This window comes from Anser cygnoides, chromosome 5 (assembly GCF_040182565.1).
Source record: "Anser cygnoides isolate HZ-2024a breed goose chromosome 5, Taihu_goose_T2T_genome, whole genome shotgun sequence".
NCBI classification, from domain to species: domain Eukaryota; kingdom Metazoa; phylum Chordata; class Aves; order Anseriformes; family Anatidae; genus Anser; species Anser cygnoides.
The window spans coordinates 42,836,768-42,851,479 of record NC_089877.1 but is presented as its reverse complement, the minus strand read 5'-3'; the positions used below and the strand labels follow the sequence as shown (position 1 = coordinate 42,851,479).

The following is a 14,712-nucleotide window of genomic DNA, read 5'->3' as shown; positions in this document are numbered from 1 at the left end:
TTCTTTCTCTGAACATTCCTGTTGTGTTGCTTATCTTCTAAAAAGATCAAACTCTGCAAGCATACACTACCTGTTGGTCCGTTGAAGAGAGACTACATTCATAAGGTAATGGTATCTATTATAGAAACTTAAGTGATAGTTTATGTTTAAAAAACAGTTTATGAAGGTTACAAAACACTATAAAGGTTGACAGTCTTTAATTACATGATCACATACTGCTTTTTTAGGAGCACAGAACAGACCTGGTTCTGCACCAAGATTAAGGTTGTATGGCAAACAAGACTTGTTTGTATTGCCCCTGCTCATTTCTATGGCAACTGGAAAGCACGTAGCCTGTGAGATACAGGACAACAAGAAAAGAAGAGCCTGAAGACTAGCCCTACATCTGCTCCAGGTCTCAAAGGTGATGCTCATTAAGTCACTCAGGTGTGACCTAACTTCCTTTAAATGCTTAAGCATAGCTTGTGAATTCCCAGCTTTGTCATCTTAACAATGCTCTTTTACCAGAATTCATGTGAAATTGTACTAAAACAAACACATACAAGCTTCTTTGCATAATACTACACTCATACCTACAACAGTCTTACACAGACAGGACTGCAGACTTCATATCCTCTGACTGAACTCTGGAATGTGAACTAACATTGTATCTGGAAACACAGTAGGTTGTCACCCCCTCTGTGGTTTCGTAGTAACAAGGCATCTAAGCTTTTCCTGACTTCAGAATTCTTAACTTCTACTTGAAATTCTGGACAGAATTAAATTGTTATGGTTACACGCTATTTTTCTGCCCACGTCTCCAGAAGGAACCCCTTCTGTCTCGTCCATTCCCAGTTCAATCCTTTCCCATTTGTCTTCCTTGTTGGTGCATCATTCTTCTCATCCAGTCCCAGTTTCCACACTTCATACATCATTCTCCTTTTTCTGCTCATTCCAGTTTCAGTCTTCCTAACTTCCAGCACTGGCATCCACACTATTACTGGCCTTTGAGCCACACCATCCCAGACCTAGGAACTTTCCATGGGAGTAGCTTATTTGATCTTTCTCCCCACACTTCTGTTCTTAGTTCCTCTTCCAGTTGCTCACGCACCCTACCCAAGTTGTTCTAGTTTTTATTCCCCTTCCCAGCCTGCTCATTTTGCCAATCTATTTGTTCACCCAGTCCTAACATCTGGATTCCTCTTTGGACCACATATACCACATGTCCTTCCATTTCTGTCTTTTCACCCGAATACTTCTCAGCATCCTTTCCCATGCTGGGCCCAGGTCCAAATTTTACAACACCCCTTGTCCGAGCTGTTCTCCACACCTTTGCAGAATTGTTCTTTATTCTGCATTCAAGTCAACTAGGTTGCAAGCCCAACACAGACCAGGTCACTGAAAACAGAGGAGAACAGGGTCTCAAGACTCAGTACTCAAGAAGTGCAAGAAATTCTAGTCTACAGAGAAATTCAGTTTAGCATCCTAGGTGTGGAGGGAACCTGTAAGACCTTAAAACAAAGTCTTATGGTGGGACATTGGGCAGGCTTAGAAATGGGCACCTTATACAGAAAACAGCATTAGGTGTCACTTTGGTGCCTCAACCTCACCCTCTAATTAAAGTCTTCTGTAGACTTTAATATAAAGCCTTTTCATGGCAACAATAAAAACCATCAAATTAGATCTAGGTCTAACTGTGCCAGGCACCACGCAAATACCTAACAGTTTCTGGCCACACAGAGTTTATGATGGAGAGAAAAAAAAGGCAAGAATGGCAAATGAGGCAGACAGAGGCCAACATAGTACGCGAAATAGGATCTATATAATTCTTAGATCATCAGCAACGGCAACCGCAACTTAGCGAACACAGTCATGTGTGAACACAGGACAACTTTATCCAATCTTCTGTCCTCATCATCCTGATACCGAGATGCATTTAGTCTGATGAATTACCAGCTCACCCCTGCTCTATTAATGTGGTATGCTTTCTTCTCTCATACTGTATCATTGTTTATTTGAAAGCTGTCTTTCCAACCAAAGCAGGTGAGCAGATAGCTTAGCATAGGTAGAAGGGACATTTCACACATTCCAGAGAGACAGGTGTTTAAATTACAGCAGGATTAAAGACAGGCAAGGGATTCAGAATGAGGGAGAGAAGACCAGCAAGAGAGTAAGGTTTAGCTGCAGCCAGCCCACCCAGATGGGTGTTACTACTTAATACTGTGCCATGTGCTGAGACGTTCCAGCTGCTATAATTAGCTCACCAGGATGTTCTGGTGGATTGCCAAGGGACCCCCAACACATCTGTACAGAGTGGCTTCATATTCCAGATGCTAGCCCTCCTGTCTACCTGATGCAATAGTATTCGTAAAAAGGCAAATACTTAACAACAAATCAATGGTTTCTTTGGCTTAAAAGAAGATAAAGTACAGTACCTGGACCAAAGCACATACCAAAAGCTCCGTATAGAATTGCTTGCAGCTTCAAAAATAGGAGTAGTGAAAAACAAACAAACAAACAAAAAGAAAAAAAGAAAGGCCGTGGAGCTCAAAAGGAAGATAGTTATTCATGAGGACCTACAACAAAAAAAGTTAGTGGTTTTTTTTTTCACAGAATCACAGAATCGTCTAGGTTGGAAGAGACCTCCAAGATCATCTAGTCCAACCTCTGTCCTAACACTAACAAGTCCTACACTAAACCATATCACTAAGGGCTACATCTAAACGTCTTTTAAAGACCTCCAGGGATGGCAACTCAACCACCTCCCTGGGCAGCCCATTCCAATGCCTAACAACCCTTTCAGTAAAGAAGTTCTTCCTAACATCAAACCTAAACCTCCCCTGGCGCAACTTTAGCCCATTCCCCCTCGTCCTGTCACCACGCACATGGGAGAATAGACCAACCCCCACCTCGCTACAGCCTCCTTTAAGGTACCTATAGAGAGCGATAAGGTCGCCCCTGAGCCTCCTCTTCCCCAGGCTGAACAACCCCAGCTCCCTCAGCCGCTCCTCGTAAGACTTGTTCTCCAGACCCCGCACCAGCTTCGTTGCCCTTCTCCGGACTCTCTCGAGCACGTCCATGTCCTTCCTGTAGCGAGGGGCCCAAAACTGAACACAGCACTCGAGGTGCGGCCTCACCAGAGCCGAGTACAGGGGCACAATCACCTCCCTACACCTGCTGGCCACACTGCTTCTTATGCAAGCCAGGATGCTGTTGGCCTTCTTGGCCACCTGAGCACACTGCTGGCTCATATTCAGCTGCCTATCAACCAGTATTCCCAGGTCCTTCTCGGCCAGGCAGCTTTCCAACCCCTCATCTCCCAAAATTTTGTTTATTTTTAATAACGTGTTTCAAGGTGAGCAATACATTTGCCCTCTTGACACTAGAAATACATAAGCTTAAACGAATCAGGTCTCTATGGTCTTGCTTCATTCAGAGAAATATATTTCTGAATAAATTTAAGATCGAAACCAAGGTCAGGTAATGATACCCAAAAGTGCCAGATACAAGAGCTGAGGGTTTTGTTTTTGTTAATCTGCTTTATAAGTGAAATGACAAATGTGAAATCTCCAAATATAGATAGGAAGAATGAAAGCTCCAATACAGAACTTGTTTCTAAAAATAATATTCTATAGACAAAGAACCTTTAAAATAAATCACAAGCAAGAGTCAGAAGAGAAGCTCAATATCTTTCACGTTCCTGATCTACATTACACTATTCTTTCAACAGTTTCCCATTATCACATTCAAGAACTTGAATAAAATGCATTATTTTCATTTTGATCTTGTTTCAAATAGGCTAAAGCATAAAGCAGCAGACATTCTGATTTTTCCAAAGTAGCAACTGTTAACAATGACACCAAAAAAAAAAAAAAAAACCAGCGCTGCAGATTCCTTCAAGGATTCAGGAAAAAGTTCGCAAAAGGTCAGTTGTTTCTCTTGCTGCTTTGCATGAGCCAAGCAGAGTGAATAGCGGCACATAATCATTAGATACTGTTACTCTGCCCCTCTTGGCAGTGGAAAAATGTCTTAAATTTTCATTACCAACATCCTGAACAGCAGATCCTGAGTTTCACTGGTCATTGTGTTACAACATTAAGCAAGCAATGCAGTACAAAAAACGCCTACTTCACACTCCCCAGTTGACAGTTTTAGTACTCTTCTGCCAGAGGCCAATCGTATCCTTTTGCCTATAAAAAGTGTGCTGAGGACTGGAGGTCTACAGAGTCTAAGGCTATTTCTTCTACTTGGAGCCACACTTGCATCTTCTCCAGTTCACACATCTCAGACTTCCATTTGGGTCTTTCTGATTAGTGAGGAAGAAAAGGGATCCAGGAGGTGAAGACGTATTTCAAAAATCAAGACTAAGATGGGCCAAAAAGATGCAGTCATCATAGTCCTACTTTATTCTCTCTTCCAGAAAAACCTCCAGTATGATGAAAATCTCTCTCTATCATAGTCTGAAACAGGAAGAGACCTAATGCCACAGTTTTTGGCACAACGTCTACTACCAGTAAGTTTCAAAGTTGGTTGGTTCAACAGTTCATTGAGGAAACCTTTTTCCTTTAAAGAAAGATTGGACAGGGATCATGGTAGGACACATGTAAGGTAGAAGAACATTGGCCTTATGATCAGACCAGAACATTTAAGCTTTGATGCTCAGATAGGAGAAGATAACACTATATCATAAGTTCAAAGAAGGAATCACTCCATTAGAAAACTAATGAAAAATATGCAAAATGCCTAATCATTTGTGGGATCTTCTCTTTTGTCTTTTGATCTACTTTTTCCTGTGCACTCACTCTGACTTCTTCAAGACCCCCCAGTCAATCCCTAATTTCCCATTTTATTACTTACTAATCCATTCCATCCATCAATGCCATCTTTATATCCAAAAGCTTGTAAAACAAATGTTTCTTTTCTTTCACTACCTGGCTTCCATTGTGACTTTATTTTCACCTGCCAAGCTTTCCTTAGACACACATCCCCCAGAGCTTTTGAGATCAGTGAAATATTTATATCCCCAGGAACTGAGGGTAAGAGCTAACAACTTTCCATTAAAAAAAAAAGTATTTTGCTACATTCTTTCAATGATATTTCTCTTTGTTCAGCCTTCAGAGATGACTGACTACATACTGCAATAACATAAATATTCATTTTAATCAGTCCCCTCATCAGCCTTTGTGCTGCATTTTCTTGTCTTCACCACAGAGCTCCCATGTACATTCGATCTAGCCCAGACCCACACAATGTGGTCTAACAAAGCACCCAGGTCTTCTAGAGCTATTGGACACAGTCCATCTGCCTTGCAGTCCATCTTCCTTAATATATTGAGAGGCTGGAATCCAACAGGCAATCCCGGTATGGGAAACATCAGTGGACCTTAATGTGCCTCTTTTCTGAAATGGCAAAGGAAACCCCAAACCACAATCTCAAACATGCACACTTTCACTGCCTGAACAGTGGCACAAAACACACCTACTACAGGTTCCTTGGAGAAACCACACAATACAAACATTTTTCTAGGGCCACCTTCTTGTGACCCAGGTCAGCTTGCTGACCACACCCCATACTAAAACAGCTTCGTTTCATGCACAAATTTGAATTTGCAGGAGCAGCCAGCAAGAAGGGAAGAACTGGGGCTAACAGCAGGCTGGGAAGTGTGAAATCTGTGTGTGTACCAAAGCTAATCTGGCCAAAGGCCTGTGACATTCCTTCTCTGCTTGCTGAGCTTACCAGCTTACAGGATATACATATGCATACAGAGCACAAGTGTTCCAGTCTCCAGAAAATGTTCCAGACAAAGACCTGCCAGAGACATTCCTGGGAAACCTGACAAACTTGCAAATTCCTTTGTAGTGTCTCCAGCGTATGCATCCACTTAACAATGAAAAAAAAAAGTTAGTACTGCTGCTGTGGATGACTGAACTCCCCTCCTCCTCCTCCTGAAAAAGTCAGGCTTTCATTTAGACACATTCTGCCTCAAAACTTCCCAGTGGGAGTGATTTTGATAAGACATAGTCCTGCCAAACATTTGATGACCGGGGTGTAATCTTTCCCATAAGATGAGTTCTAGCTGCTCAGCCTGGCCCCATTTAGATCTGCAAATGCTGCTGCACCAAAACAAAAGCCTCTGCTCCTATTCCCTCTGAAGTCTCAGAGCAAAAGGGTTCAATCCCTGCTCTGCAGAAGCCACACTGACATTTTTGCTTCCTACAGCCTCTGCTGTACCCAGTTGTAGTACTGGTGATGCTACAAGTCAGTAGCCTTAGAAGCAGTTCTAAATCTTGTGTCAACAGCCTGGGGATCAGGAGGAGATGGGGCCCTGCAACAGTGCAGAGAGCTGTATGAAAGACAAAAATAAAATAGACCTCAGACTTCATCTCCTGTCTTCTTGCACCTCTTTCTGGTTACAGAGTAAGATGCCTTTTTCCTCTACAATTCCCTTCCACTCTGTCAGTGTAAAGGTAAAGGCCAACCAAATAGTTATGTAAGGAAAAGGAATCAGACTAAGACTCAGATAAAGTGAGTTGAGTCAAAGCAAGGGACTAACCCGGAAAAAAAAAACACATTTGGTGGGGAAAATACCCCAAAGTTCTGAAAATATTTATTGTAGTCTTTGTAGTCACCATGTTGCACTGCTCAGATCCAGAACTGAAGATGATGACCACTGGGACCTGTACAGTGTTTTCACACACTGGCACTTGGCTTTGTGACTCTTTTGACACTTTTCCTCTGCTGAGGACAATGCAGGCCAGGGTGCCAAGCTGTGTAGTTGAGATAGGTAACTGAGGAGGAATGATAGGGTTCAAGTTATTGCTGTAACTGATGTTAAGCTGAAGCTCTTCATTTTGAGATTCCTGTGGCAAACAATTCCCACAAAGGCAATCTGGGGCACTGCAAACTGCCTCTTCCATTTCTTCCTCACTTTCTTCCTCTCCACTGTCCTAATGCTCAGTAAACTCACCTTCGTCCTAGTTTCCACTTCCTGTCCAAATTAAAAATGTAGAATGAAAAGAGTGCCCCGTCCTCCTATGGGCCCGTCAGCATGTTTGCAGGAATCCTGGCTGCTAGATTCTGGGCACTGACTGGTTGCATAGCTGAGATGGAGACAGCTGGGTCTAGCCCTTGCCTGGGTGGTCTGATGTTATCCCTATGATTGAACTCCCTGGCTAGAAGAATTGGAGCTATTCCTAATGATAGGTGGATCCTGAAATCTCACTCTCCCCCTCACAGAGAAGGGCAGAGCTCCCACAAGGCTTCCCCTCCTCCTTCTCTTCCTCCTCCTCCTAGCGAAGCTGGCCAATTCAACACATTCTTCTGTTCACTAGCATTAATAACCATAAAGTACTCCAGCCTGGCAGCTATCAGCTGCAGCCCCTCCACACCAGCCAGTGATAGGGACCTCACACAGACCCAGCACAGCAGGAGAAAACCCTCCTTTTACCCTACAGTATATTTCAGAGAGAAGTGGCATTCTATTCACAAAGGAAAGCATATACATATCCAGGATCCAGCCACCTGGCGCCGGATCTACACACGTGCTGTGCATTTTAACATCCTCCCTGTAGAAAGTCCTACAATACAAGCACACAGAAGTATTTTATGCTAAACACACGTTAAGTACAGACTTTAGGATTAATGCCTGGTACGGAACACAGCAGAGGAAAAAACAAGTCCAGGTTATTTTTGTCACAGCCTTCATCCACCAATTCATCAGGTAAGACCAATCACTAACAGTAGGTACAGACCAAAAAAAACACCTCTTAGTTCAGTTGTCCAGAAGTAGCATAGGAGCCAGTAAGGATCCTGCACTACAAGCCAAGACAACAAAAGCAATTCAGTCCCTAATACAGTCTGGTAAGCCCTTGTCACTGTATCTTCAGACTTCATTCCCAGATTCACTAATATATCTGGCTTCGTTCTCCAATACTACTCTTCCTATCCTAGGCTCACGCTTGGCAATGGGCAAACCAAACAAGCAAAACTTCTGGACAATCTGAAAATGGGAGTATTATTCTGAGATAACTATACCATTTCATATTGCCCACAAATACCTAATATAGCTCTGAATCCTATTAAGCTTTTTACCTTAATTGCATCTTGTTGCAGGAATTTTCAGATGATAAGCCTGTTCTGTGACAGTAACTATTTACTTTTATCAGTTTTTATTCGGATCTCTTCCTACTGAACTGAATACCCTCCTTCTTCAGAGAAACATGAATATAAATCAACATTATTTACCTTGTCATCCACTGCTCTGTATAATTCCTTCATACTTATTTCCTCCCTAAACAAACTATCTTGCATTTTTAATGAGAAAGTGAAAATAATATTATGTACTTAACCACTGCAGTCACCCATCTGTGCATCCCAGATATTTTCCTGAATTCACCTCAAAAACAGCAACCAGAACTGTAGACAGTTCTTTGAGGGAAGGAATGTATTAATTTTCACATAATTGCATACTATTTCCTATCCTGTTCCTAAAACAGGCAATTATTTTTGTTTGTTATTTTAAGCAATTGAGGTTATTGCTCATCATCTAATCAGTTATTTGTAAACACTGAACTTCATCTAGGATTGCACTCCACTTAATGAAGTTAGATTTCTCTTTGCTTTTCATATAATAATCAACAGAAGAATACAGATATACTGACAAATTCCAAGAGGTAGGCTAGAGTTCAAGTTTACAGCACGCACAACTTCACAGTAAATGAACGTCTGGACACTTCTAACCCACTTTATACAGAAGATAACAAGAGTTGCCTCACATAGTAAACATAAGCTGCACAAGTATGTGTTCACATGGATGAACACTACAGAGTAGTTAATCTACTGTAAATTCACACCCTATATTACCTTGCAATAACTTGCTTTTATATTCACACTTTAGGTAGTAATTTGCCAGTCATTATTAACGTCCTCCTTTCAAATTTAATTTTACACTCCATCTTGTGCATTCTGTATTTTGTAACTTCAGTTAGCCACTTGCTGGGCTGAAAAGGGGCCAGATATTCCTTTATTTGCTTTTTGTTTCCAATCTATATACCCCTCACCCTGAAGCACCTGGCTTAACAGTCCTTGCTGAAAGATTGCCAAAAACTCTTTTATAAGTGTAAACAACAAGACTCAGTTCCACAACTTGCCACTTTTCTCAGTTCAAACAATTTTAACAGACCAAGACATAGGAAGGTTGTTTTTGTTGTTGGTGGTGGTGGTTTGTTTGTTTATATTATGTTTGTGTGAATTAAAATTTCTTTATTTGTTTCAGTGCGTGGTCATCTGGTTCTGGAGCAAGACTCCTTACTTTAATTTATTGGAAACTTTTAGAGACTTTGTTGCAGAAAAGTATATTTGCTACATGTCTGTCTTCTGTAACAACATCACCACCAACCACACCTTTTGTTAGAAACTTTGTCACTTCTCGTGTTGCATTTCTTCATAACATCCAGCCACAGGAGGCTCACTAAACATTTTTTTGCCTATCCTATCTTTTCTTCTGGTAGGAGCCTCATTTAACTACCTGGAAAGAAAACGCATCTACTACAGTGAAAAAAAAATAATACAAAGGAAATTTAATCTCTCTAATGCCCTTATCCTCCAAGACTTGTTTCCACAGACCTAGACTATATTCCCAATATGTTAATAAAATAATCTACCAATAGCAGAATAAAGAAGATCTGATTTCTGTGGCATCCTTGCACATCTCCTTGGCCAATAACCATGTCTTTTACAAGCCTGTTCCCTGTGACACCTTCCAAGATCTCACCTCCTTACATCCAGTAACTTACAAACAAGCTGCAGCACGTGTTGCAGGTAGTTCCAAATTAGTCCTGTTCACTGCTAATTAATATATGCATTTGGTTAGTCAAAAATCCAAACACAACAGATACAGTTGAACTGCACTTCCTTGTAGCCCTTGACTGAAACATTCATTTGCCTTGTACTTCTACGCACTCAACATTTTCATGAAAGAAATAAGAATGCACTATTTTTAAGACAGATTTAGTTGAATCTCAGGGGATTTGGACAGAGTTTCTCAACTGCATACTTGTTTTCTTGTGACCTTTGTAGCTCAGATGCCCCCTTATTAGCTCACTTAGCCAGGAATTTATCGGGATAATGCTGGACCCTTGAAGGCACACATCTTCCATAGATATCTCCGCACTGCTTGCTTACAGGACTTAGTGGGAGATCGCAAGAGGAACACCTTGTTGTTCTTGTATACTGCGGAGTACTGAACTTAGATGGTGACTACTGCAAAAATCAGGAAGTGTTTGAAAGATTTCATATGGATGGAGGTACAGAATTCTTACTGTTTGTCATAACCTCACAATCAGCTTTATTATTAGACTTCATGTAAGCACAAAAACATTCTAAGTCTGCGTAAAGTAAATAAAATGGAATAAAACTCCTCAGAAGGCGTTAACAATGAATGTTAGCTTTATGTTTAACTATAAGGATTCTCCCTAGCAGCTTCAGTGTGTTACTCGTTTGTAAAACTGAATATTTATTTTTCATAACTTAACTTGAGATTGTCATTCTCTGGTGTGTCCTTAAGGAACATCTTTCCTGCAGTTATCGTTAATGACAGTTACACAAGTCACCCATCTGGTGTTTCAGAAGCAAATGGAGAGGACTGACAAGACAGTCAGATGATATAATCACAAAATCTTGTTTTCTGAAAACAGATGTTAAATTTGTTCAAAGTTCTTCAGCTACTTACATATAAAATTTGCCCTTTGAACATTGTCCTTTCAGCAGCCAATGGATTTAAATTAAATTCATTTAATACAGAAGATAGAATATAGGAGTGTGAGAGAAAATATGAAGCAGGGGCTGTGGGCATAGATAGGAAACAGCGAGGAACAGCAGGGATTAGAGAGAACCGGAGATGGACTCCCAACCAGAATGGCAACATCATTCAAATCACAGCTGTTGAGGCTACATTCCCAGGAACCCCAGAGACCCAGGATAGTACTTGGATAGTAGAAGCAATTCTCACAAGAACTGGAATGGAAAACAAGTTTCCCAGCTGCTCTTGGAAGGAGGTATTGGATTAGAGTACCCCCACCCCCAAGACACAGCTGGGTACAACACAGAGAACCAAGGCACAGTCAAAAGGCACCCAGCTCACATAGAAGTTCTTGCCCTTGGAAAAGCAGCAGCCCGCAGCAGTAGTTATATTTTCAATAGTCTTTCTCCCCACCCCACACCCAACAATCAATAGTATTAATCTTGCCATTAAACACCATTAAATCTAAATATCAAGTCCCTTTCGTACCAGTCAGGTACTTTCAAACCAGGTATACTAACTCCAGTTTGCTGGACTGGCTTTAAACAACTGTACTATTTTTATTATTTCGGTAAGTGATGTTCCCCTCCAGGGGTTTACATGACAATTTTTTTTAAAAATACTTCTACTTTAAAAAGACTATCATATTTCAAGAGGCTTAAATGGAAAAATAAAAAAGGGAAAGCATCAATTCAGAGTACCCTGACTAGAAACACATAGGAAGGTAATGCAGTACTATAGAATTGCCTTAATTGTAGATTGTACTTTGCCTTAAAAGAACAGAATTAAATTGTCCTCAACTAAACTATCCAAATTTTCATACTAAGCTGGCTTCAGATTTAATCTGTCCAGAGGGATTATTGCTAAAACATGGCCTAGAGAATTACAGTAGAGAACAGATGTCTAGAACCAAATAGATGCAAGCTTGGGAAAGAAACTCATTGCTGGACAGAGCTCCAGCTCTGAACTTTTCATTGACTCATGAATCCCCTTTTTCATTTTGACAGAAGACCACTAACACAACCCAAACCACTTTTCTGAATTTCAATATAGAAGCAAAGCCTATACAAACACTGTGTAGCCTAATGCAAAAATGTATCAAGGTCACTGAGAAAAACCTAGACCTCGTGCTACCATCTGAGGTCTTCCTTGTTTGCTTGTCACAAAGAAGGAGTTAGCACCTTCATTCTCCTGTCTATTTCCTACCTCCTGTGCAAGTATCTGTCTTGGAAGAACCCAAAAGTGAAAAGCAATACAACCAGTGTACCATGACCAACACATTCCCAGAGCTGCTACTGCACTTCATAGCCACTTTCAGACCTGAGCATATCCACACTGATTGACTGACTGGTGGCTACACAGTTTCTACCATCTACAATTTACTAGTGTGTGCCCCTTTGCCATCCAGTGCAGCTGTGCTCAGGAAGCTACACACTCCATGTCATGTAGATCTTTGTGAATGTCTCTCTGGATCCCCTTTCTATAATTCCTAATTTAGCTATCAGTAACTAGCTGCAGTAGGAATACAAAAGTTTAAAGTTTACAACTGTAGCATGCTGTAAGCAAAAAAAAAGAAAAAAAAGAACACTTGTGTAGACAGTCCTATAGGACATAACTCAAAGAAATTTGAAATTAGGTAGAAATCTACCAGAAGTCAATGTAAATTTCATATATACTGCCCTGTTTAGCAAGAGTTATCATATCTTCATTACTTCATAACTTCATTATTTCTCTGAAATGTTATTGGAGTATAGAATTTATAACAGAATCCATTCTGCAGACTTTCATTTCCAGCACTATGATGACACACTCGAGGAATAAGGAAGCAATTCTCATGGAAGCACAAATCTGAGAGGACTTAGTTTGTTTAATAAGACCAAGCATGGGTTTGTTTTTTTCACAACATATTTTCTAATCTTCTGCCCAGACTCACTTTCTTCTACAAAAAGGACTTTAGCAATGTTCTTGTTTAGCAATGTTCTCACAGAAAATCAAAATTCTGGTGACTGTAAACACTTCCAATTAACAATATGACAAAAATCTATTTTCATGAGATTTACTCTTTCCAGCGTACCTCATCCCAGCTCACTGCTGACACAGAAGTTTGTGACAGATTTTTCTGTTGTCACAGGGACTGCAGCGTACATACCTGCTGTGTAAGGAGACTGATGTGGCTTGGTGGGGAATACTGACAAGCTGCTTGCTTTTCTGCCAGCTGTTGCAGTTCTGCTGCTACCATACTGGGGCTGTAACGTTTGCCCTGAGAAGTAGCGTCTTCTGTATCTTTGTGTATCCCAGCTGGGCCCACATGCTGTCCACCTGGACTGCGATGGCACAAACCTACCAAACAAACATCTGGTCATGCTTAGTTAGCAGCATCATAAAGATCAAACCATTCTATGATTCCAAGGTCCCTTCCAACTCATCTAGTTCCAAACCCCGCCATGGGCAGGGTCACCTTCTACTAGATCGGGTTGCTCAAAGTCCCATCCTTGAACACTTCCAGGAAGGAGGCATCAACGACCTCTCTGAACAACCTGTTCTAGTATTTAACCACCCTCATAGTAAAGAGTTTCTTCCTTATATTTAATCTAAACCTACCCTCTTTTAGTATATTTAGTATATTTTAGTATATTATATTTGATCTAAAGCTACCCTCTTTTAGTTTAAAACCATTACCCCTTGTCCTATCACCACACACTCTAGTAAAGAGGGTATAGTCTCCCCATCTTTCTTGCAGGCCCCCTTTAGGTATTGGAAGGCTACAAGAAGATCTTCCCAAAGCCTTCTCTTCTCTAGGCTGAACAACCCCAACTCTGACAGGAGAGATGCTCCAGCCCTCTGAACATTTTTGTGGTCCTCTTCTGGATCCACCCTAATACTATGTCAGACTTTTTCTCAGCTTGCTGATCATACAGACAAAAAAGCAGGTATGATACTTCTTACAGATTTTAGGGAGAATACAGCTTTCTGTTCTGCACAGGTTTTATATATAGGTAATATATATTTATTTATATAATTATTATTATATATTATTATATAATATATATTTTATATATAGGTAATATATATTACCTATATGAGCTTTTGTCAATGCCAAACCCCCATTCTCCTCATTATAATGCATCTAATAGCACCCACTGCCAGAGAATGCTGGCTGGCTATTATGTAAGTTAAATCTATAATGATTTTCCTTGAAAACAAATGGATTTCTTCAAATAATGTACTCAATTGGGAAGTCAGATTTATTTTAATGCTAGAAAGCTTGTCACTATATAGAGTTGCTGTATAGCAACTCTAGTGAAAACGTGCTGACTGATGTATAATCCAAAGCAAATGCACATCAAAGAAATGCGTGTTACCGGGAACACAGCTGTTAGCCTCTGTATGCTTCCTAAAACTTTCTTAACATGTTACAGTCTGCATCCATAAATCTCTACAGTTTCTTCCACCCTTCAGATTCCTTACACTCTAAAGATGCATTGCTTAACTATGTCCTATCTTAGGACAGTAAACGCGTAGTCTCTGGGTCTTGTTTTTAGGATACTCTTGATCACAACAGTTCTGAAAGGTCCTAGAGAATGAGATACAATACCAATCCACTCATGTCTTTCTATTTTTAGAGCTCTTGCCACACCTTTAAGTATTAAAACATTATGAGGTTTCATTAATGGATTTCTGTGTGAGAGGAATACAATGAACGAAGAACAACACAGACCGAGACAGGACTTCTGCTAACCAAAACTAATTAAAAATCACTAAAGCTAAACCAGAGATCAGTAATGCAATCAAGTAAAAGTATACAATACTTCATTTCTAGCTTTTTCAGAAGAAGTTCAATTCTCGGTTCATCTGCTCAATAAAAGGGCATCTTTGGCCAACAAGGGCTGCTTCCTGCATTCTTGCCTTCCATGAGAAATTTATCACTATTGGAA

General features: G+C 40.5%; 1 protein-coding gene across 5 annotated transcripts in view; it reads right to left on the bottom strand.

Annotated features, from left to right (window-relative positions):
• The window catches only part of TTLL5 (tubulin tyrosine ligase like 5), a 136,749-nt gene that overhangs the window by 63,523 nt on the left and 58,514 nt on the right, over window positions 1–14,712 (bottom strand). For all 5 annotated transcript variants that reach the window (XM_048059944.2, XM_048059945.2, XM_048059940.2 and 2 more), the window contains one exon: window positions 12,927–13,117. In XM_048059944.2, coding sequence (XP_047915901.2) covers window positions 12,927–13,117 — 191 coding nt within the window. The remainder of the gene's footprint in view (window positions 1–12,926; window positions 13,118–14,712) is intronic.